This window comes from Diachasma alloeum, unplaced genomic scaffold (genome assembly GCF_001412515.2).
Source record: "Diachasma alloeum isolate Michigan unplaced genomic scaffold, Dall2.0 Dall_scaffold_00216, whole genome shotgun sequence".
Lineage (NCBI taxonomy): Eukaryota > Metazoa > Arthropoda > Insecta > Hymenoptera > Braconidae > Diachasma > Diachasma alloeum.
Window position 1 is genome coordinate 210,798 of NW_021680381.1, and position 21,328 is coordinate 232,125.

At 35.7% G+C, this 21,328-nt stretch overlaps 4 protein-coding genes across 5 annotated transcripts; 2 read left to right on the forward strand and 2 right to left on the reverse strand.

Annotated features, from left to right (window-relative positions):
- Positions 1–7,267: 7,267 nt before the first annotated feature.
- LOC107037302 (BLOC-1-related complex subunit 5) lies at positions 7,268–8,994 on the forward strand. The gene has a single exon (XM_015255784.2). It carries the CDS (start codon positions 7,857–7,859, stop codon positions 8,634–8,636), a length of 780 nt encoding a protein of 259 aa, XP_015111270.1. The 5' UTR covers positions 7,268–7,856; the 3' UTR covers positions 8,637–8,994.
- On the reverse strand, positions 8,577–11,619 carry LOC107037301 (coiled-coil domain-containing protein 137). Of its 2 annotated transcripts, XR_001460825.2 has the most exons (4): positions 11,367–11,619; positions 9,666–10,302; positions 9,026–9,306; positions 8,577–8,963 (listed from the first exon to the last, which is right to left on the reverse strand). XR_001460825.2 is itself a non-coding variant. In XM_015255783.2 (3 exons), exons 1-3 carry the CDS (start codon positions 11,441–11,443, stop codon positions 9,106–9,108), a joined length of 915 nt encoding a protein of 304 aa, XP_015111269.1. In that variant the 5' UTR covers positions 11,444–11,619; the 3' UTR covers positions 8,578–9,105. The 2 variants fall into 2 exon arrangements, 1 of the variants encoding a protein (XP_015111269.1); XM_015255783.2 differs by having other exon boundaries at positions 8,578–9,306.
- LOC107037303 lies at positions 11,368–12,328 on the forward strand. The gene has a single exon (XM_015255785.2). The coding sequence runs from the start codon at positions 11,905–11,907 to the stop codon at positions 12,289–12,291; it is 387 nt and encodes a 128-aa protein (XP_015111271.1). The 5' UTR covers positions 11,368–11,904; the 3' UTR covers positions 12,292–12,328.
- A 724-nt stretch (positions 12,329–13,052) lies between these two features.
- LOC107037270 (sodium-dependent nutrient amino acid transporter 1) lies at positions 13,053–21,239 on the reverse strand. Its single transcript, XM_015255733.1, has 9 exons — positions 21,101–21,239; positions 19,482–19,821; positions 17,384–17,639; positions 16,538–16,912; positions 15,333–15,522; positions 14,650–14,826; positions 13,903–14,002; positions 13,561–13,832; positions 13,053–13,486 (listed from the first exon to the last, which is right to left on the reverse strand). Exons 1-9 carry the CDS (start codon positions 21,107–21,109, stop codon positions 13,316–13,318), a joined length of 1,890 nt encoding a protein of 629 aa, XP_015111219.1. The 5' UTR covers positions 21,110–21,239; the 3' UTR covers positions 13,053–13,315.
- Positions 21,240–21,328: the final 89 nt, after the last annotated feature.

The window sequence follows — 21,328 nt, forward strand, 5'->3', positions numbered from 1 at the left end:
CATACAGAGCAGAAAGGTATTCTTTGATGCGCACGAAGCATTCCAAAAAAATTGAACGCGTGTTTATTCATTCTGCATCAGGAATTTCTTTCAATTTTTTTTTTCAATAAGTTATTCGTTTTGGTTGAAGTTTTGGTTTTGAAAATGAAATTACCTGCATGTACGGGGACAATAGGAGTTATTCGGACGAGCTAGAAAGACATCCTTTAATGCGCATGGGTATTCCGGAAAAAATGGAAGCGCGTTTATTTCATTCTGGATGAGGAATTTCTTTTGGCAGTTGAGTGAGTTATTCATTTAGGTTCACGCGAAGGTAATAATGAGAGTGAATATTTTTGTTTATTTTCAGGGGTATTCGTTGGTGATATTCGGGAGTCAGGAGTTCATTAATTGTCATGCATGGACGGAAATCACTTCATTTCTATTAAACTATTTCTATTCTCTGAGAAATTAATCAATTTTAATTCATCGATTAGTTTTTTCAATTTTCGAATTTTTTGAAAAATCGGTTACCCATGATAATTAAAAAAAATGTTCTGAATTGATTGAATGAGGTCTTAAAACATTCGCCGTGGCTATTCGCATTACCAGACGCAGCGTTTGAGACGCAGAAATTCATATATACTTGGATATCTCTAAATTCTGTCGAAGCGTTCTCTGTCCAATTTATATTCTGAACTCTAGTTAATTGGAATTTTCTGCTTCATAACTTAAATATGAGTGCAATAATACTGTACACAAGCAAGAGAGTCATTTCCAGGCAGATTCCAGACTGGCAATAAAATCCCGTCTAGGCATGGTAAACTCTCAACGTGAGGTGTCTCTCCCACATTTTTTCTCCAAGAGAATTTTTTTTTTTCATTCCACTCCTCCCACGCCCCTTTTTTCCCTCCTTTTTATCTTGACATGCTCTTTAAACTCCGGGTCTTCGCTGCTATACACAACTCCCATATGCGAACCTTATAGTTTCAAGCACATATGCGCAATTCAAGTTTAATGCATCTTCAGGCGCTTTCAATGCTCATTCCAAGCGATTTTTATCGTGAAAATTGCAACTTGAAGGGACTAGCCATGCTGAAGATAGCCGCAGTACTCAGGTTTTGATAAATAAAAGAGCACTTTTCTCGTATGAGACACAAACAAAAACTGTTTTTTTTTTCACGCAAAACAAATTTTTTTCCTTGAATCGTGATTTTTTTTTATTTTTAATTAAAAAATTTCTTTGGACGTTGGAAAATATAAGATGTGATTTCCCATTTTGAAATACCAAAAATATTCAGAAAATGTCAATAATTATTAAATTTCGCAACTGAATTGCGCGAAAAGATTGAAAAAAAATCTCAGAAGGAAATGAAAAAAAAAACTTCATTTTAAAAACATTTCTGTCGTAAAATTTTTCCTCCATTTGTAAAATTTATGAGTATGCTTGTTAAAGTTCTTATAAATGTCATGTTTCACTCAGCTTTACGTATAATTAAAAGATTAATGGCACAGATGGTTGAATCGGGAAAATATGATATGCAAAAATGAAAATTAATCATTGAAGTCCATTAAGAGACATTTCAGATCAGATAAGTACATTAATTCTCGATGAAGCGATATGAAGGAAAATGTGAGTACTATTCTATGAAATCACTGTATAGTAATTAAAATTAACCAAAATTCCAATCGCATTTTGGTTATAAATTGGAGGCTGCATTCATCTAATTATTATTTATTCATCTAATTATTCATTTCTCTATTTATCATGACTCAATATCACAGGGCCAATAACATTGAAATATTCATTGCCTCCATCATATTCGAATGGGACATGTAGCATTGGAAAATGTCAAATGAATAATTAGAGAGAATTGAAACTTCTTTGGAGTTTATTTCAAATCGATGGACTTACAGTCAATTATTTACATTCGCGTACGATCGTGCAACTGTAAAGTGGTAGTAATTATTGATGAGGAATAGTCCAGAGTTTGAAAAAATTAATTTTCCCTTCGCATTTTTCCCGTGTTTTATTTACGTAAAAGTTCCCGAAAGGGCATTTCGCCTCATTTTTACGTTTTGTCGCGCAATTATTCCTAAAGTTTCATCTCCGTGCAGTGAAGTTGAATAAAAATGTTGAAAATTCAAGAGAATACATTCTTACATTTCAAAATATTTGGAAATTCATCTCATTCTAAATTCTTTCATTTGGTTCTAAATATTCATTTTTAACTGGAACACCAACTAAATTGTGCGATTTCCATCTTATTTGTTCTCATGAACATATCACCATTCCCCAAAGAATTCCGTAAAAAGGAACTCGTAAAACAAATAGCCCGAGTGAACTGGAATATCTCAGAGGTCGACTCGTCTGTTAAGGTATGAAATGCAATCAATACCTATTTTCAAATGAAATGTAAAAATCATTATTCTTGAATAATTTCAATAGCAGAACGATGAAGACTTGGTAATTTTTCTGTGCTGAATGTATGACAAAATTGATGAAATCATTCATGAATAAATCAATCCTACCATTAACTGAATTAACAAAAACGATCCAAAGTAATTCAAGAAGTGCGAATGCTCATTTTCTCATCAAGAAATAAGCTTGAAATTCATTTCATCATGTCCTCATCATTTTTTTATAACCGATAATAATTTACGAAGAATATCGATGAAAATCCCGTTTCCATCAATAATGCAAGGAATAGCTAATGAATTCATCGGATCACATCACATTTCCAATAAAATTGGAAGAATTGAGTGAGAATCGAAAAACATGACACCCAAATGAGTGAATTAAAAATTCGCACAATTCGCTCGCAATTGCCTTTCCTTCATTCATTAGAATTAGATTTTGTTATAGAATTTATTCTATTGAGACATTTTCCATTGAATTCCCTCGGTTCAAATTTTCCAAGTTTTTTTGCTTGATTTTCTTAATGAAAACAACAGAAAAATAGAATGAATAAAAAATAATAATGAAAAAAATTCACCTGTATTGAAAAATCTTTGAAAAATTACAAATGAGTGAATTAGAAAACATTTTAAATTGAATTTCTTCGACTCAAATTTCCAAGTTTTTTTATTTTCTTAATGAAAAAAACAGAAAAATAGACTGAAAAAAATGATAATAAAAAAATTGACCTATATTGAAAATTTTTTGAAATGTTTCAAACTTCAAAAATTCATGTTCAAAATACTCCGAAACCGCTGAGACGATTTTGCTGGAATTTCATTCTAGTTTCAATCTAACAAAGTGGTATCAATTATAATGCCAACAAATCAATCTCATCGTTTCTAGGGAGAAATATGAAATGGGAGTTTTTAGGAATCACGAAACGTGGAGAAATCATGAAATTTCCACAGTCGATTTTCGGTTTCATTCCAATAACTTCTTTAAAAAAAATACAATAACTTCCTCCCTTCGGGTCGGGAAGTTAATAAAACATCAAATTAATCCCCAGAAAAAGAAATAACTTCAGCATTTCTGAGTGACACATAATAATCACGAACCCTTACTAATTACAAAACGCAAGATGACACGAAACTACACATTTACTCCATGAATACAAAATGCTCGGGGGTGCTATTAATCTCCGAGACTTCAATATTTTGCTCATAACTTTAATATCAAGGCTGAGTATACAAGTCTCTCAGATGACGATGAGAAGATTATACAGACGGGGATGATTGAGAAACTTGAAAGATGAGAGTAATTGTGATTAGATAGAAGATGCCTAGAAAGCCGTAAGCCACCAGAGGTGAAATCCACAAATCTCCCAAGAGAGTTGGAGTAATATTCTGCCTCCCAGTGAATTCAAGAAATATCCAGTCTTTGCAAATCCATTGTGCCACTCGTGCCCCATTTCCCGCAGACGGTCATCAAATTTTTAATCCAAATTATTACCAACAATAATATTTTACAACGAAACGTATAGATTTTAAAACAAGTGTGCCAAAGGGCGATTTGATAGCTTGAAACCCCGCAAAAATATTGCGGCCAATTTATAAAAAAAATTTTTTTTGCAAAAACTAGTGATTAAAAAAAAATCATAACTCCCTCAATTATCCATGTTTCAAAATTTTTGTCTAATCGCCATCTTCTTAGAAAAAAATTGAGACAAATTCCCCAGCACGACTTTTTTGGCCTGCTGATTGGGAATGGATCTGCTCACATTCAGAAGAAATTAAAAAAAACATATTTATCGAGTGAAGAAAATAAAAATTCAGAATAAATCCAATAATGCACAGATTAAATATTGAGGAATGTCGTCAAGACATCGTATATATTTTAAAACAAGCGTGCCAAAAGGCGATTTGATACCTTGAAGCCCCGCGAAAATATTGAGGCCAATTTAGAAAACAAAATTTTTTTGGGTAAAAACTAGCAATTTTCAAAAAATCATGACCCCCTCAATTATCCATATTTCTTAAACTTTTTTGCCTAATCATTTCCTTAGAAAAAAATTGCGACAAATTCCTCAGCACGACTCTTTTGGCCTGGTGATTAGGCATGAATCTGCTCACATTGAGACAGAAATAAAAAGAACAAAACATATTTATCGAGTGAATAAAATAAAAATTCTGAATAAATCCAATAATACACAGATTAAATATTGAGGAATGTCGTCAAGACATTCCTCAATACTAGATAAGTAAAAATACTGTCACTCTTTCTCCCATGGAGCACATAAAACACTGGTAATGTCGACCAGCATTGCCTCGTAAAATAAGAATCCCCTTATCAGTCCACACTATCATAACTACCCAGCCGGCACACACACAGCATTTGTTCACTCACATTATTGTCAAAGTTTCGCATTAATTTGACTTTGAAATGAGTGAATTGCAAGTGTAAAAGGGAGCAGCAGTGTGGCCAAATGGAGATACGGTAATGCACATAAGATGGAATAATTATATCTCAAGTACTACCGCATTATTCCGCCTCTAGGAGCATTAAGCCAATTAATTAAACTCCTTGATTGTGATGTTTACGAGGAAAACTGATTTTGGGAGCATTGAGAATTAAATTATGTGGAAAGTGCAGGTCCACTTGAGACAATTAGGAACTCCTTAGAGGCAATTAAGAAAATATTGTTTTTAATCCGGAGATTAAGTATCAAAAGTGACTGCTGGAATTGGTAGAATGAGATTATTTACTGGAGAGAGAAAGAGAGAGAGAGAGAGAGAGAGAGAGAGAGAGAGAGAGAGAGAGAGAGAGGTGCGAGCTGCATCGTCATGAATTTTTATGAGTGACTTTTTTTATCGTCGGGTATAATCGTTGGGGAAATATTGGATGCGAAAATACCGTTCGTTTTATTTACAATTGTTATTACGACAGAGATTGATACATATTAATGACGACTGTTTTAATTATTTAGTTGAGTCATTAATCTGTGAGAATCCAATTGTGAAGATGTTAAGGAATAGCCCAAGACAATAACACATTACAGCTAGGCCCTATGGATTTCCGGAAAAATTCAAAACTACTTAATTTATTGCATTCGCATAAGTTATTGATTGAGTTTTTCTATCCTCATGTGTTGTTGATGAAGGCAACAATGACTGTTTGAATCAAATACGAAATGATGTCCAGAAATTTTAATTTTTTAAAGTTGAATATCACAGAAAGTATGAATTATAAATGTTTTTTTATTAAAAAAAAGAAAAAACAAACATGAACTTTTGTACTCGAACATCAGAGCTTTTATTTGAGCCCCATTTGACCCTAAGTTTCCGGACGTTTTGCAACGTTTTATTATTTAAACTTTGCAGGTCTAAATTTGAATGGATATTGAACAGAAAACATTTTAAAAATCTGGAAAAAATTAAAAAGTTTACTTTTGGAGGAAGATTGATGAAATAATTTAAAAATTCCAATTTTTTTAAATTACCAGTATTTTCTATAAATAATTTGTAAAGAGCAAATGTTTAAAAAAATAATAATTCTGTATAATAAAATGTAACTTGAATGATACTAATTAAGTATAATTTTTTTGAATAAACGAATCATAATTGTCCAAATCACTTAAGTCAAAGGAAAATCGAATAATCCCACTTTCTTAATATTGCATTAACTAAGGTTTTCTTCGAACAATATTGATTAGAATTAATAGCTAAAATTATGAGATTATCTCACATTTTTTACGTTAATGATAGGAGAATCTGAATGCAATATAGTGACAATGATGATCGATGTTTTCACTTTGAACAAATAATATTAATATCCAAATACAAAATTTCTTTTATGAATAAAAAGAAGCTGTAACTCAATATTCCAAATGAAGTTTAAATATTTAATTTGGTTGAAAACACGAGATGACAATATTCTAAGCACAGAATTATATTGATGAGATGAACAACAGATTAATTGAATTACCGCGTGAACTAACTAAAAATTGATAACAGTCTGGGCACGCACTTTTGCCAGAGTATCAACAACCATTGAGTTTCAGAAATTCACACTCTAAAGTCTGTTCTAGAAGGAATAGAATTGTAATTATGATTAAAATCCTATTCCGCGAGCATAGGAATTAGAACATGAGCAAATCATTCATTGTAATACGCAAATTTATCAGCTGATAAATTGGGAGATACGATTCTCACCGGTCGTACTGCTTTTTCCAATGACAATGATTACAAACAATTAATTGAAATAGTATATTTCGTTACGAGTGCGGAAAAGTGTTTTTTGGCTCGTGGAATTATATCACTCGCCTTCGGCTCGTGCTATAAACCTCCCACGAGCCAAAAAACACTTTTCCCACGAGTATCGAACAATATTTTTCATCACAATGTGTGGAAAAGGGACGTTTTAGGCACGCGAAGGGTGCCTAAAAAGTTACTTTTTCGCACGGCGTGATGAAAAAAGTAATATAGAATTTAACATGATAAAGGGCATCCACCCCTCGAGCTTGTTTTAAAAAATATCGATTGATAATGCAGACCTCAACAATCTTTCTAAAAATCCCACTCAACAGCGCTAGCGACAAAGGAACTCACCGGTAGCGACTCCCAAGCAGCGAAACAGGTTATCCCCCTTCGCGTCATGTTTACTGCCAGCCGCGACCGTAAGTGCACACCTCCAACGACCCAAAAAAAGCACAAAACCCCTCACATAATCATATTTCCCCAACACTCACTGACTCCACCGACACTTCACTTTTTACCGAAGCACTCGCGACCGCACGCACGATTCACTCTCCCTCCGTCGTCCATCTTTGTCCCGCAAGATGGCGGCACTCGTTTGAAATGCCCCCGCACTTGTATTCAGTCACACCCGGTCCACAATTCGGAGCAGAACCTCCAAAATGCTGCAAAACAAGTTTGTCAGCTGTCAAAAACTTTGGAAATGTTCTTAATAATTGATTCGCTCAAAGTGCAGTCGCTAATTGACAGAAATAATACTCCAACAGTTGAGAAAAGCATTAATGACACTAGTGAATCAATAATCAGACTGACGTGAAGAATATTCAGTGTGTGCTCTGTGTTATCGATCACTCTGCTGATGTTTAAATAAATAAAATTATCGCTTAGGCGAATAAAACACAGCAATTACTTTAACCTCAACGTAAAAATCCCAGTCGCACCATGCAAGGATTATTCGCACGACGAAAATGGAGTTGAGAGTATCAAAAATTAGTTGATGAAGCATAAAATTTGGAAAAAAATCGTTCAGTGAAGGAGTTAAAAATTATGAGCGCCATTCTGATCGAATCTAAAATTAATGAAGTTCAAAATCCTTCGACAAATAATGAATGATCAAGGACACAATATTATTATAATTAAATATCACAATTAAATACATTAAAACTCCTCATAATCCCTGAGAAAGCCAAGACTAATTAAACTCGAGTTGAATTAACTGAAGAAAAATGGGTTCAGAGCAGAGTTCGCAAGGCTCCACGAGTCAGGCCCAGTCCCGAGGGCCACTTCGTCGAGGAAAAAGCGTTCCCAACCGAGAGCGCCTTCCAGACGACACTCCCCCTAGATCCACAAGTCCAGGTCCCAGCATCTGTTCAGACTCAGACCTGCCCTACATATCGTACACCGTGAATCAGCCCATCGGGGACTCCCCAAAGATGTCCAACAAGCATTTGTCGAGAGGCAAGAGTTTCGGCTCCGACGTGACTCGACGGAAATCCAGTCTAGGATCGAGGAAGATAACGTCCTCAAAGGCTCACAACATCGTGGTGGTGAAGCCAGCAATGTCTGACCCAGCAGCCGACCGAGATCCCGACCTAGTCAAGCTCCAGAGCATCCCCATGTTCCTCCCGATCATGAGGGGAACCCTGAACCTTCCCCCGGGCGTGAGGGACCCTGAGATCCTCGAGAGGCTGGACCCCCTGGGGCTGTTCAATCTCTGCGCGAGGTACCAGCATCATCTGAATGCAAATGCTCAGATGATCGCTGGGGAGCAGCAGGCCTTGTGTGCCAATATCGATGCTGAGGTGAACAGGATCATGGCGCAGGCGGTGGAGAGGCAGAAGAAGTTCGCTAAATTCGCTGAGCACATGAACAAGGTTCACGAACTCAGCAGACACCTGACCAAGTGCCACATGCAGTTGAATCAGACTTTAGAGAGTCTCGAGACTCTGAATAATCTGCTGCCTATCAAGGATCGACTGGAGCCTTTTGTCTGGACCACTGGATAATTTGGATTTTTTTAAGGATTCTTGGGGTGGGGGAAGTCTCAGAATGATACCGTTCTATTTTATTGTGGTTGTGGGGTGATTCATGTAGCTAATTTGATTGTAAATAAATTAGAAGAATTATTTGTTTGAATTTTGTCATTTGATTTTTTTATGATTGCCTGAGCTTCAACATTTCAACTGAATTTTAGTAATAATTCAATAATTTAATGATAAGACGAGAGTCAGAGGGCAATTTCGATTTTTTTGGGGATCCTTCAGCTTCTCGAAAGTCTCGTCATGGTACTGTGGTGTTATACGGACTTTGTAGTGTGAATTTTTGTAGTTTAACTGAATGTGAATAAATGAAATGTATTTTGGATTTTAGAAGTTTGGGGTTTCTTTGTGATTACCTGATTGCTGGCTGGGAGATTGGAGCTGAGGGGAATGAGGTGGGCTGAGTTGAGTGATTCACTGCAAAAATGCTCTTCTTTTAGTCTAAATCGTGATTTAATGATTTTTTAGCTTTCATTAGTCTATAGGCATTGACGATTTCGCTCTGCTGCTTCTCCAGGATTCTTCTTTCTGCTGATGGGAGATTTTTTCGTTTTCCAGTCCTGTCCATAGGAGTCGTCGTCTTCGAAGCTGGAGATTTATTCAGGAGAGAGTTCAGAAGTAAATCAGGCTTTCCAGACTGAAATTCATTGAAAACAGTATTTTAATTAATTCTCAATTTCAAAGGAAAAATTGAAGACAGTTTTTTATAAATTTGTTTGTCTAAAAAATTATTTCTCGACATGAGTAAAGTAATCATAAACACAATTTCTACATTTTCGTGAGATAATTATTACCTAAATATTAAAAACTGGATGTTTTCGAGGAATATCTCCCAATCTAGAGGAAATAACGAAATTTTTATGAAGATCTTTTTTCAAGAGCGAATTGAGAGCTACAAAAAAGGTCATGACAAAAACTTTGCCATCTCCTCTAGATTTCGAGATATTCAACGAAAACTGGTCAATAGTTGAAATCGCCTTGAATTTTTCGTTTTACCTTCGTTTTAAGTTTCTCAATCCTCGCAGGTTTGACCTTGAGATCAGGTGGAGCATGAACAATATCCCCGAACTTGATATCCTCCCTAAACTGTTTAAACTCATCGATATTCTCCTGCAACTTGGAGGCCTTCTTCATCTCCAATTTCCTCATTCGTTTCTGACTCTTCGACAATTTCGGTTCAGTCGTCGTCCTCTTCTTCTTCCCAATGTTCTTGTGTTTCTTCTGCAACTTCATCAACTCGTCGATCTCGTCCTTGGGACTCTTCTCCAACCCCTCAATCGTCCCAGTCTCCGCATTCCTCTTGACCTGAACGTTGTACTTCTTCTCGAAGACAGTTTCGTTGATGAAATTCTGAGTTTCTCTGTGGACTCTGTTGAGAAATTGATGAGGCTTCTCGTTGGGCATCTGATTGAACACGGGCACAACTTTTTCGGGCCTCCCTTTGGGATGTTTTGTTGATTGACCGCCTCCGCCTATTTTAATTAATTTGTCTTTTACTTTTCCTCGTTTTTTCCTCTTTGCAACTCCTATTCGCCCACTCTTAACGTCATCCTTCAGTTTAATTACTCTTTGCAGACTCTTGGGGATTATTTGCTCGTCGTCTTTGGGGGGATTGTTTACTTTTGTTTTTAATCTGTAATAAATAATTGTTTGTAAATGTTGAAATGACACAGCAACGAGTTTATTTTCCTCTTATTTAAAAAATGATTTTTATATTTTTATCTAATATCTAATACAGAAGAGAATGCAGTGTTTTTTATTATTATGTTTTATCAATGTTAATAATGGATTAAACTGTTGATAGAAAGAAACTGTATTTTCAACCTATTTCTCACTAAATTACATTTCCAGTGAAAATTTCATAAAAAATACGTTGACATGTTATTGTTTCACTAAAAAATGCCTCTCTTTGTAACAATAGAAAATTGTTTTCATTGTTCATTCGTCTATTGGTCGATCATTTTAAGATATTTCAAGATTTTTTTTTTAAATTTCAGGAGTAATTTATTTAACTGAATACTAACTTTTAATTGGTTCGTTCAACAAATTGAATAGACCTTTTCATTCTCGAAATTTAGGGGAAATATTTATTCTATTGATCAAACGGAAAAATCTTCGGAAAAATAATGAATGTCTAATATTTACATTTTAAAAAAATCTTTGCATTTAAAATTATATAGGGGAGGTTGGGGTAAAACAGATACTTTTGACTTTTTTAAAAATGTCAATGAGGGGTTGAAATGTTGATAAAATTTAATAATTTTTATTTCAATACAAAGAACAATTCTTTCCCTTTATGACGAGCCTAAAGTGAGCTCAATTGATCAATTTGTTTCTGAGTTATGAATAATTTTAATAAAGTCTAAAGTGTCCGTTTTACCCTACCCACCCCTACAGTCGACCACTAAACTTCGTAAACAGCCTGAACTTGCACTCTGTCTATTCTGTTTACGAACTTTATTGCTCGACTGTACATTTCCATCTTCAAAAATGGTGATTTATTAATTCGGTGGAAGTCTCCGAAACTCCTAGGGGAATTAAAATGTGAGAAAATTATTCGAAAATCCAGTGACACTCAGAAGAAACGCTCTATTATCTTTCCATATTATTCCCAAATGTTATATTGTTCTTCCCAAATTACTGGATTCTAGAATTCTCATTTCCTCGAACCCCCCATAACCTCAAAAGTAAACATACTCAGCCCATCTCTGTGCGCGTTGTTTCTCCGGATCCTTCACTCCCCTGTGCTTTTTCCCCGGGATTTTCCGCCCCATCACCCCCAAATTCAGCAACTATCGAACCAATTGACGTGTAATCCCCTATTAAACTCCGAAAAACCACGTGTAGTCCTCCAAGTGTTGTGTGTGCAAGTGAAACTGCTGTTCTAACCTTCGCCCGCTCAACATGTTGAACATCTGATCGCTGTCTAAGGTAAGGTTGCATCATTCTCTCGAGTAAAAATACATAACAGACAGATAAAAATGTCTCACGTGTCGACATCATGATGAATGAAATAAATAATTCGCGTTCAACGACTGAACAAATTAGAAAAGTGAAGAAACGATTCTGAATAATCGGTGATTAACTTCGTGAATAATTAAAGTGTGAGTGAAACTGTTAGACAAAACTGCCCTAGAACATATTGACAACAAAGAGTTCTCTCATATGTTTATATAATGCTCGTCTCGTTTGACATTCGATCGTCATCCTGACGCAAAATTACTCTCGTGCAATAATGGCAGCGTTGGCTCGATTGATGCCTGTGATACTAGAAAACAAGAGAGTTTACCCCAGAACAATTGAGATATTTGAAATATGTAGATGGAGATACTCGAGTTCAGGTAGAAATACTGATAATGGGGAGGGGAGTAAAGGGAGACGGCCTATTCTCAGTGAAAAGGTCATAGAGGAGGCCTCAGACTCGATGGATGACCTGGTGGAGCCCACAAACTGCTGCATGAGGGGCTGTGCCAACTGCGTGTGGATTCGTTATGCCGAGAAGTTGAGCAAAAGATTAGCTGACAGTAACGCTGACATTCAGAAGATTATTATTGAAAAAGTTAAGGACCCTAATATGAAGGCTTTTCTGTCTATGGAACTCAGATGTCGAAAGATTTGTTGAAGGGGTTATTAAAGATTGTTTATTAGGATTCTAGTAATTAATGGAGGAATTTTTTTCTTACCCTGTTTTTACTAATTTAATTTTGTGTGAGGATTGCTTAATTTTTTTTGTTGAGGCGAGGTCGAGCCAATTTGCACACTGTTAAAGAAAACTGCTCTAGAACATGTTGACAACAAAGAATTCTCTCATGTTTAGGAGAGGGAGGGGTAAAATGGAAACTTTTGACTTTTTTAAAAATATTCATAACTCAGAAACAGATTTATCAATTGAGCTCAGTCTAAGCTCATCACAAAGAGGAATCATCATTGGTCTTTCAATTGAAAAATAAAATTATTCCATTTCATGAACAATTCAACACGTCATGAATATTTCAAAAAAAGTCAGGACTGTCCATTTTACCCGACCCTCCCCTATATCAGTAGCGAAGTGGTAAAAGGAGATAAGTCGATTTTGACTATTGACCAGTTTTCAAACAATATCTCGGAATCTAAGAGAGATAGCGAAATTTTTGTTATACCTTTTTTGTGGAGCCGATTGAGTGCTATAACAAATGTAATGACGAAAATTTCGCTATCTCCCTCAGATTCCGAGGTATTGACTGAAAACTGGTCAATAATCAAAATCGACTTATCTCCTTTTACCACTTCGCTACTGATGTAATGCTCGTCTCGTTTGACATTCGATCGTCATCCTGATATCGTCATCCTGCTGTCGTAAAATTGAGAAGCCATTATGAAATTTCGAAAAATATGACACATTTATTGCTATTTAAATGTAATGACATGACACAACATTATTTCACATTTATCTCGACATTTTCACCAATTCTCCCTAAACCTACTACTTTCCCAGATATTTCTCACCAACATTCAAGAATTCGTAGTTCAATTTCTTACTATTTTTCTTAATTACTAATATCTTTTCTACGAATCCTTAATTATCTTGCCTATGGCAGTGTTTTTAGCTCAGGTGCGTCCTCGTAACTACAACTATTCAATAATTATTTACAACCGATTTCTTGGACTTATGAATCTCTCTTGATTGAAAAAATCACATCGATAATTTGCCTCCACCGAGGGCTCGTCCTGAGATTCCTCATTTTCAATTTCTCCTCTTTGAAGAGCAACCACTCTTGTCTGTCCTCTGGCTTGAGTGGGCCCCACTCCCTTGATGAGCTGAACGCACTCTTGATCATCTGAACAAAAAATCGTTGTTAATTTCATTGCTTCATTAATTATCGTTCGACTCTCATCAATTACTGGTAATTACCTTTCCGGGCGATGTACTTCTCCGCTTGATCATGGCAGCGACTCCCCAGATGGGGATCTGGGAGATTCCGAAGGCCAGGAGAATTGCCCCAGCAATGTGAGCATATTTCGGATAGGTCGCATTGCCATAAGTCAAAGGTGGCAATGTCGAGACTGTGTAAATGAATATTATGATGAGGGTGACGGGAGTTATGATGAACCAGCAGAGTCTCCAGTAGACACTGGGCTCCCTCTTGATCATGAACTCGACGTCCTCCAAGAAGTTTTCAATCCCTAACAACATTTTATTCATTAGAATCTGCAGAGTGCCAGTTATTTTACGGAAATTTTTTTCTTTATTTACCGTAAAACCACATGATTCCAGTTATCTCGAAGGAGGCTAATATGAACACGACGAATGATGTTCCATAACGATCCACCAAAACCAGGATGAATTGGCCTCCCTAGGATAATTAAATTGAAAATAATTTTAGTGTGCATTCGTGAATTCCATTTGCATTTCCCCGGTTTTTAGTTGAAAATAAAAAATCAACAGCAGAATAGATGACGGAAATCAATCGATAGATTTTCATTGTTTTGTGGAACTTATTCTGTAGAGAAAAAAAACTTGAATTTCAACTTATACAGCATTTGTCACAATGATGTTGACATTGCGATTTAACGCGAATTGTGAACTTTGCGATTTTTCGCGAAGATCGCCGGCTTTTGAAAATGCCTCGTGCAATTGTTCGACACTTCTGGCGCCTCCGAGTGTTTCATTAGCATCAGAATCATTAGTAGATACAGAATCCACGTTCACTCGGAGGAAAAATTCGATATGCTGAAAGTCGACTTTCCCCCTGGAAATATCCAAGGTCTGACACTCTGGCCCAGGTGAAAGTGATAAAAATTTTTTAACATGAAATATCCAAATAAACAGACAAGTCTTAACATCAATTTCAACCCTGTCCATGCATGAAAAAAAAATTTTGCTTTCATTCACGGGCAGGGTTGGGCCAACCGGCATGAATCATGAAAAGAAACCTTAGGAAATGTTTCAAAGAGCAATAAAAAGAAGACGAAATTTCTTGGCATCTTCATCAACACTTACTGGAGTAACATACAGGAGTCCAAAGAGAAATCCAATGAAGCAAGTTGGATACAGAACTTGCCAGTGTTTAATATTCGGGAATTCCCCGGTTATTGCTGCTATCACACTTCCAGCGATGCCCGATGCACTGCCAACACCAAGAACGAACATCATCATGAAGAAGAGAACCGAAAAGATCTGGGGAGATAATGTTTTTTAGTGATTCCATTCAAATCAGTGAATTTATTCACACTGATCAGACAGAGAGAAAAAAAAAGCCTTAATTTTCAGGGATGTATCACTGATTTTAAGATTTTGTCACCGATTTATAGTGACATCATCACTAATTTTCAGAATAATGTCTCTGATTTTCAGTCACTCATCTCAAATTTTTACGAATCTGTCACCAAATTGCAGTGCTAAAAATTACTGATGATCAGGGTCACTCTAGTCAGTGTCCAATGATTATCTATCACCAATAATTGGGGATAGATTTCCAAAAATTACGCCCAGCAAAACGATTTATTTCAATTAAATGAACTTCATTTGAATCAAATAAATGCTCTATTACGATGAAATAAACGATTTATTTAATTCTAATGCAGTTTATTTAATTCAAATAAACTATTATTTTGCGTGTAGAGATAGATTACTGAAAATTAACGAAATGTTCCTGAAAATAATTTTTTTTCGTGATTACTCACTTGCGGAACAAAGGAAAATTTGGCAATGGCATCGGGATACGAGATGAAGGCTAAACCAGTGCCACTTCGAACGACAGTCGAAATATCGTCGGTCCCCATCTCCTTAGCTAAATTACCAAGGATTCCAAATATAGTGCAGCCAGCTATCAGACTCGTGACGGTATCCAAACTCGTGATTATTATGACATCTCTGGAAACGAAAAAACAGGATTAAATATACGGGGAAGTCGTAAAACGAGATAACTAATTTTAAGATTAATTTTGAGAATTATCGTCGGAGTTAAGACTCCGTTGTGCGCGCAAAATTTACAAACGACGTTGGTCGCGCCGCACCAGCTTAAATCAACATAATAATAGATTGAAAGATCTAGGAAAAATCTGAGAAAAATCAAAAGTGATCTGGATCACTGGGGGCCGAAGTGTCAGATCTTGGATTTTTTCAGGGAGAAAGTCGGTCAAAGGGTCACGAGGGTCAAAGTGTCAGATCTTGGATTTTTCCAGGGGGAAAGTCGACTTTTGCCAAAATCGAATTTTTTAGCCGGGGGGACGTTGATTCCAACTATTTTAAGCGGAGTGTTAACTCTAGTCGGGTCACCAAACGCAATCCTGCGATTGGTCACCTCCGCGGGGATTCCCCCAGCGTTATTTAGTTTTTAGCGTTGCCGAATTCACTCTACAGTGGCCGGACGCGTTTAGCGAGTTTCCGGCAACGTCACGTCATGGGCTATTTCATTTAAACGTGAGAAAAATAATTCATGTGTCCGAAATAATTTGTTTTCTTTAGGAATTTTTGAAAATATGTTATTCTGAAAATTACTGTAATTTTTTAGACACTTCCATTGACAAATTCTATTTTTTCAATTTTTCCGGTGAATCAGTCAATTGTAATTGAAGAAAAAGGCCGCGCGGCGCGTTTTCCCTTATAGGGCGACCAATCTAGGGTTAAGGGAGATGTCAGAGTTTTTATAGAAACGTTGCCGACGAAACATTGCGTGAAAAAATCTAGCGAATTCGATAGAAAATTCTGTTGTATTTCTGTTGAACTTCTATTGGAAATTCTCTCAGTTTTTTGTCGATTCTACTGCAGAATTTCAGCGAAAATTTCCGATGGAAACTATTTTATAGACAAAATCATTAGAATTTCATATTTCTTCCGTTCAAAAGCAAAAGTAAAGAATTAAATATATGAGGAGAGATCTCATCACCTGTAGATATTGTGCCTGAAGTTATTATGCGAAGAGAACGTGATGATTGCGCCGAAGCAGACCGAAAGTGAGAAGAAGCACTGGGTAATAGCGGCATACCAGACACCTGGCTCCAGCAGTTTCGACCAGTTCGGATTTATGAAGAAAATTATTCCATTAACCGCCCCGTCCAGCGTGACAGCCCTGATCACCAAGGCGATCAGAACGACGTAAGGAAAAATAGCGAGGAAGTACGATGCTTTCCCCGTGCTCCTGATTCCTCGTGATAGTACCCCATAGACGCAGATCCAGCTCCCAGCGAGACAAAGGGCGAGCTTCCAGTCAGGCAGGCCAATGCCATCATCAATGTTCGCCTTCTCCTTCAGGACTATTTTTCTGGGAGAGTTTTACATAACTTAGAAATCGAAGTTCTTCATTTTTTCATCGCAAAGAGTAAAAACGTTTCTTGTTATCAGTAAAAAAACAAAAATTCTGAGTTTTGAGATTCTGGGGCACACTGAGAGAAAAACGAACAAGTTCTCAAAGACGTATTGTTTGGGTCCAAAGAATCACGTAAAAAATTATCGAAAAAGAAGCTCGGAAAAAATTTACCTACGATATTTTTTATCATTTGAAGCTCTGCTCTACTTTATTATTTTCTTGATGAGTGTTCCAAATGTTCCCACAATCGCTTTAAGAGCGCAAATATTCTCTATTCAAAAACTTGTCTGTGTGTCTTAGTATTATTATTATTATTATTATTATTATTTGCAATCAATTGTAAGCGCATATGAAAAATTTCTCCTAAAAACTAGAAACGTTTTTTCTCTAATGCAACAAGACATTCCTCGCTGAGGAATCACTCACGAGAAATATAATTCCGCCGAACTCCTCATTAAAGCGGTATTTTTGATTATGTGGCTTGTGTTCATTGCGACCCCTTCAACAACATTATCCCGAGTTTTTCCTGAATTAACGCAATAATCCCCCCATTCTTCTCTACACTCTGCCCAAGGTAACTGCGATGAGAATGACGCTACTAGGTAATAAAGTGTCAGAGCCATTAGGGAACAGTAGTATGTGGCTAGTGCTGCTATCGAAGCCATCTGAGCCCATCCAACACCTGATGAAAAGCAAAGTCAATGTTTATTGACGTAACATTCAACTTTACGATGCTAAAAATAATTTATTGTTTATGATTGAAACATGTATGGGGCAGATGAGAAGGAATTGATTTAAAAAACATTACATATTTCATCATCCCGGTAATGACTGAGTTTAATGGGCAACATTCTTTCTTAGGAATGACACATCATCAAGATAAATTGATTATTAATTGAGTATTAAAGATATTGAGTTAGACGGATTGAATCATGGAAAAATTATTGATTGTTGCGTGATTTGAAGATTTGACAATTGTTGACACGTGTGATTTTTACACATTGTTAAATATTTATTTATCTCATTATTACTGATTTGTATCGGTCAATAGTGGCAGACGATTTTTGAAGAGAATTTCGTCAGCTAAAAAGGTCTTTCGAATTTTTTTTTATCAATCGCACATCGACGAGATCGATTGACTGTTAATATAAAATGCACGTTGGGTTGATCGAATTATGGAAAAATTATCGATTGTCTCAAATCCGTGAAGTGAATTTTTCTGTATTGCAAGTGATTTTTAGTGAAAACTTTGAAAATCATCGGAAGATTTTAATTGTTCACGCGTACGATTTTCACATGCTGTTGAATTTTGAATTATCTCGATTATTATCTTCATTTCTATTTCGATCAATCGGAGTGCAGTATTCTGAGTCACGTGACGCGCGGGCTAAACTTATAACATCCCCGGCGGCGAGGAAAATAATGGACCTGATTGCCCTGTGGCCTGTCTTTTTTTTTCTTACCAATTTGACAAAAATTCTTAACGTTTTTGGGATACGGATCATGTGACCCCTAAAACTGCATTCTGATCTCCCTAAATTAGAATAAACGAAATGAAATTAAATCCTGCGATTTGTTAAAAATGAAATTATCGCGACACCAAGTGATGTTAGGGAAAAATTCCAGAAAACTTTGTTGGAAATTTTATCAGCGATGAAGAAAATTACCTTCTGGCTTTTCCCTCAATCTATTACTCTATTAATTACCAAACAATGCGCAACGATGATTCATCATTTCACTAATTAGTTCTAAAAAAAAACATGGGCAATGTCTCGAATCGAAAATGACAATTCGATCGTCTTGCGTCCAATTTTCATGAAGCGCGCCTAACAAACAAAACAAAATTGAATACAATCCTATGAAAGACGAATAAGCGAATTATAATTGTGCAAATCATTTAGGTCAGAGGAAAATAGAATAATTCTACTTTCTGAATATTGCATGTACTAAGTTTTTCTTCAAACAAAGTTGATTAGAATTAATAGCTAGAATTATGAGATTATCTCACATTTTTGGCGTTAAGAATAGGAGAATCTGAATGCAATATAGTGAAAATGATGATCGATTTTTTCGCTTTAAACAAATAATATTAATATCCAAATACAAAATTTCTGATATGAATAAAAAGAAGCTGTGACTCAATATTCCAAATGAAGTTTTAATTTTTAATTTGGTTGAAAACACGAGATGACAATATTCTAAATACGGAATTATATTGATAAGATGAACAACAGATTAATTGAATTACCGTGTGAGCTAACTAAAAATTGATAACAGTGTGGGCACGCACTTTTACCAGAGTATCAACAAACATTGAATTCCAGAAATTCACACTCTAAAGTGTGTTCTAGAAGGGATTGAATTGTAATTATGATTGAAATCTTATTTAGTGAGTGATGAGCAAATTATTCATTCTAATATGAACATTTAACAGTAATTTTTCCAATGAGAATGATTATAAACAATTGAGGAATAATGGAAAAGCATCAACAGTGGCGTTAGTGAATAATTAACTTTGATTGACCTGTGAATACCGGACAGAATGACCAGACTTTGGTGGAGCTCCGCCCCGTGAACTGTCCGAGTATCATCTCCATGTAGTAAAACGGTTTGCCCACTAATATCAGCAGAATAATGTACGGAATGAGGAATGCACCGCCACCGTTCTCATAACATGTGAATGGGAATCTCCAGACATTTCCAAAACCGACGGACAGGGCCACGCAGGACATGAGAAATTCGATACTGTTGTTCCATCCTCTAGCCTTCGATTTTCCTTGGGGTCCATTCGTCTCCGATGATGAGGATATACTGCCCTCTGGCTCCGGATCGAATGCCTCATTGTCCTGACCAATGATCGTTTTCTGGAAGATTATTTTAGAAATTGTCTCAATGCCTCTGGTCTTTATTTAGTTAACGGTAACTTTGATGCGTTTCAATTTTTATGCCGCCAATTTCTCATTCAATTTCAATGGCAACAACGGGATAAATGTAGGGTCAATCACCACTCGCTGCATTAATTAATTCACATAATTAACGTATTGTCTGGATAACTGGAGAAATGAGTGTAAATTATTTGGAATTGCAACTGAAAAAAAAAATCCTTGAACTACTATCGTTTTATGACTTGATTCGTATTTTCCAATTGTGCTGACAAAACACATATTTGAGGCTCGTGTGCACTGAATTTTAGCAACGGAAAATTTTCATCAGGACTCACACGGAAAAATTATATTAAAAATTCAATTGAATTTCTGTTGAACTTCTATTGAAAATTCTATTAGATTCGGCTGATTTTATTGAAGGATTTATTGAAGAAATAAATTGTATTGACGAATATTTTATAGAAAAAATCAGTAGAATTTTTTTTTATATTTCTATATCATTTTTTCTATCGAAACATTTTCTATAGAAATCCCTCGACGTCAACTCTCCAAGTTTTTTCACGAATTTTTTAAATAGAATCGGCTAAAAATCAAGAGAAAGCTCAGTGGAAATCCAACAGAATTTTCGAGTGAATCCGCTAGCTTTTAATCTTTTCGATTCTATTATCGAAAATAGTTCAATTGTGACAGACACTTCACGTAAGGATAACTTTGATAGCCTCGAGCATCAATCTTCCCGGATCACGTATCTAAATTCAAGTGCAAATATGTACTCTGACGTTCTATTCCTTTTAACATTCATGAATTATTAGAACTGAATGAACAAACAAATTTATTAATCACCGAAGATTCTTAGGAATAAATTAACAAATGTGGTGATGAATAATTGTAAGTTATACTAGTAATAGCGAGGGCATCACTCCCGTCGAATTTTGTCATTCATTTATCATAAATGAATCAATCAATGATCAATGAATGATGAATTATCGATCAGTAGTCATGTCAACTCATCTCTAGATCAAATGAGTTTTTTCACATAAATATTCTCTGAAAATAGATGACAGTCATATGCCTTAGAAAAATGTGCATGAAAATTTAACTATTCACTGAAAAATGAAGTTAAAATTTGAGTGAACATTTTATAATTTTGATTTACCACTTCGCAAACCCTTAAATTGTAACAATTAGAGGCATTTTCATTTTCTTATCAATATCAAATATGTAATTGTGAGTTTCTTGAGGAAATAACACTGCTTACCACTGTCATCCTGATTGCAGTATCAAGAGTTCCCAAAAGTTGTATTATCTTGAGTTAAAAATTGAGGTAAAAAAAAATTTGAATTGTTATGTATGATGGAGAAGTGGTAACAGCATGTCAAGAATTTTAGTACAATCAGCTTGACAGTAATATGGGAACTAAGCTTTCGCCCACTGACAACTGTTAAGAGTCTTTAGACCCACCGTGTCCCCTCCCTTTTTATTTCTA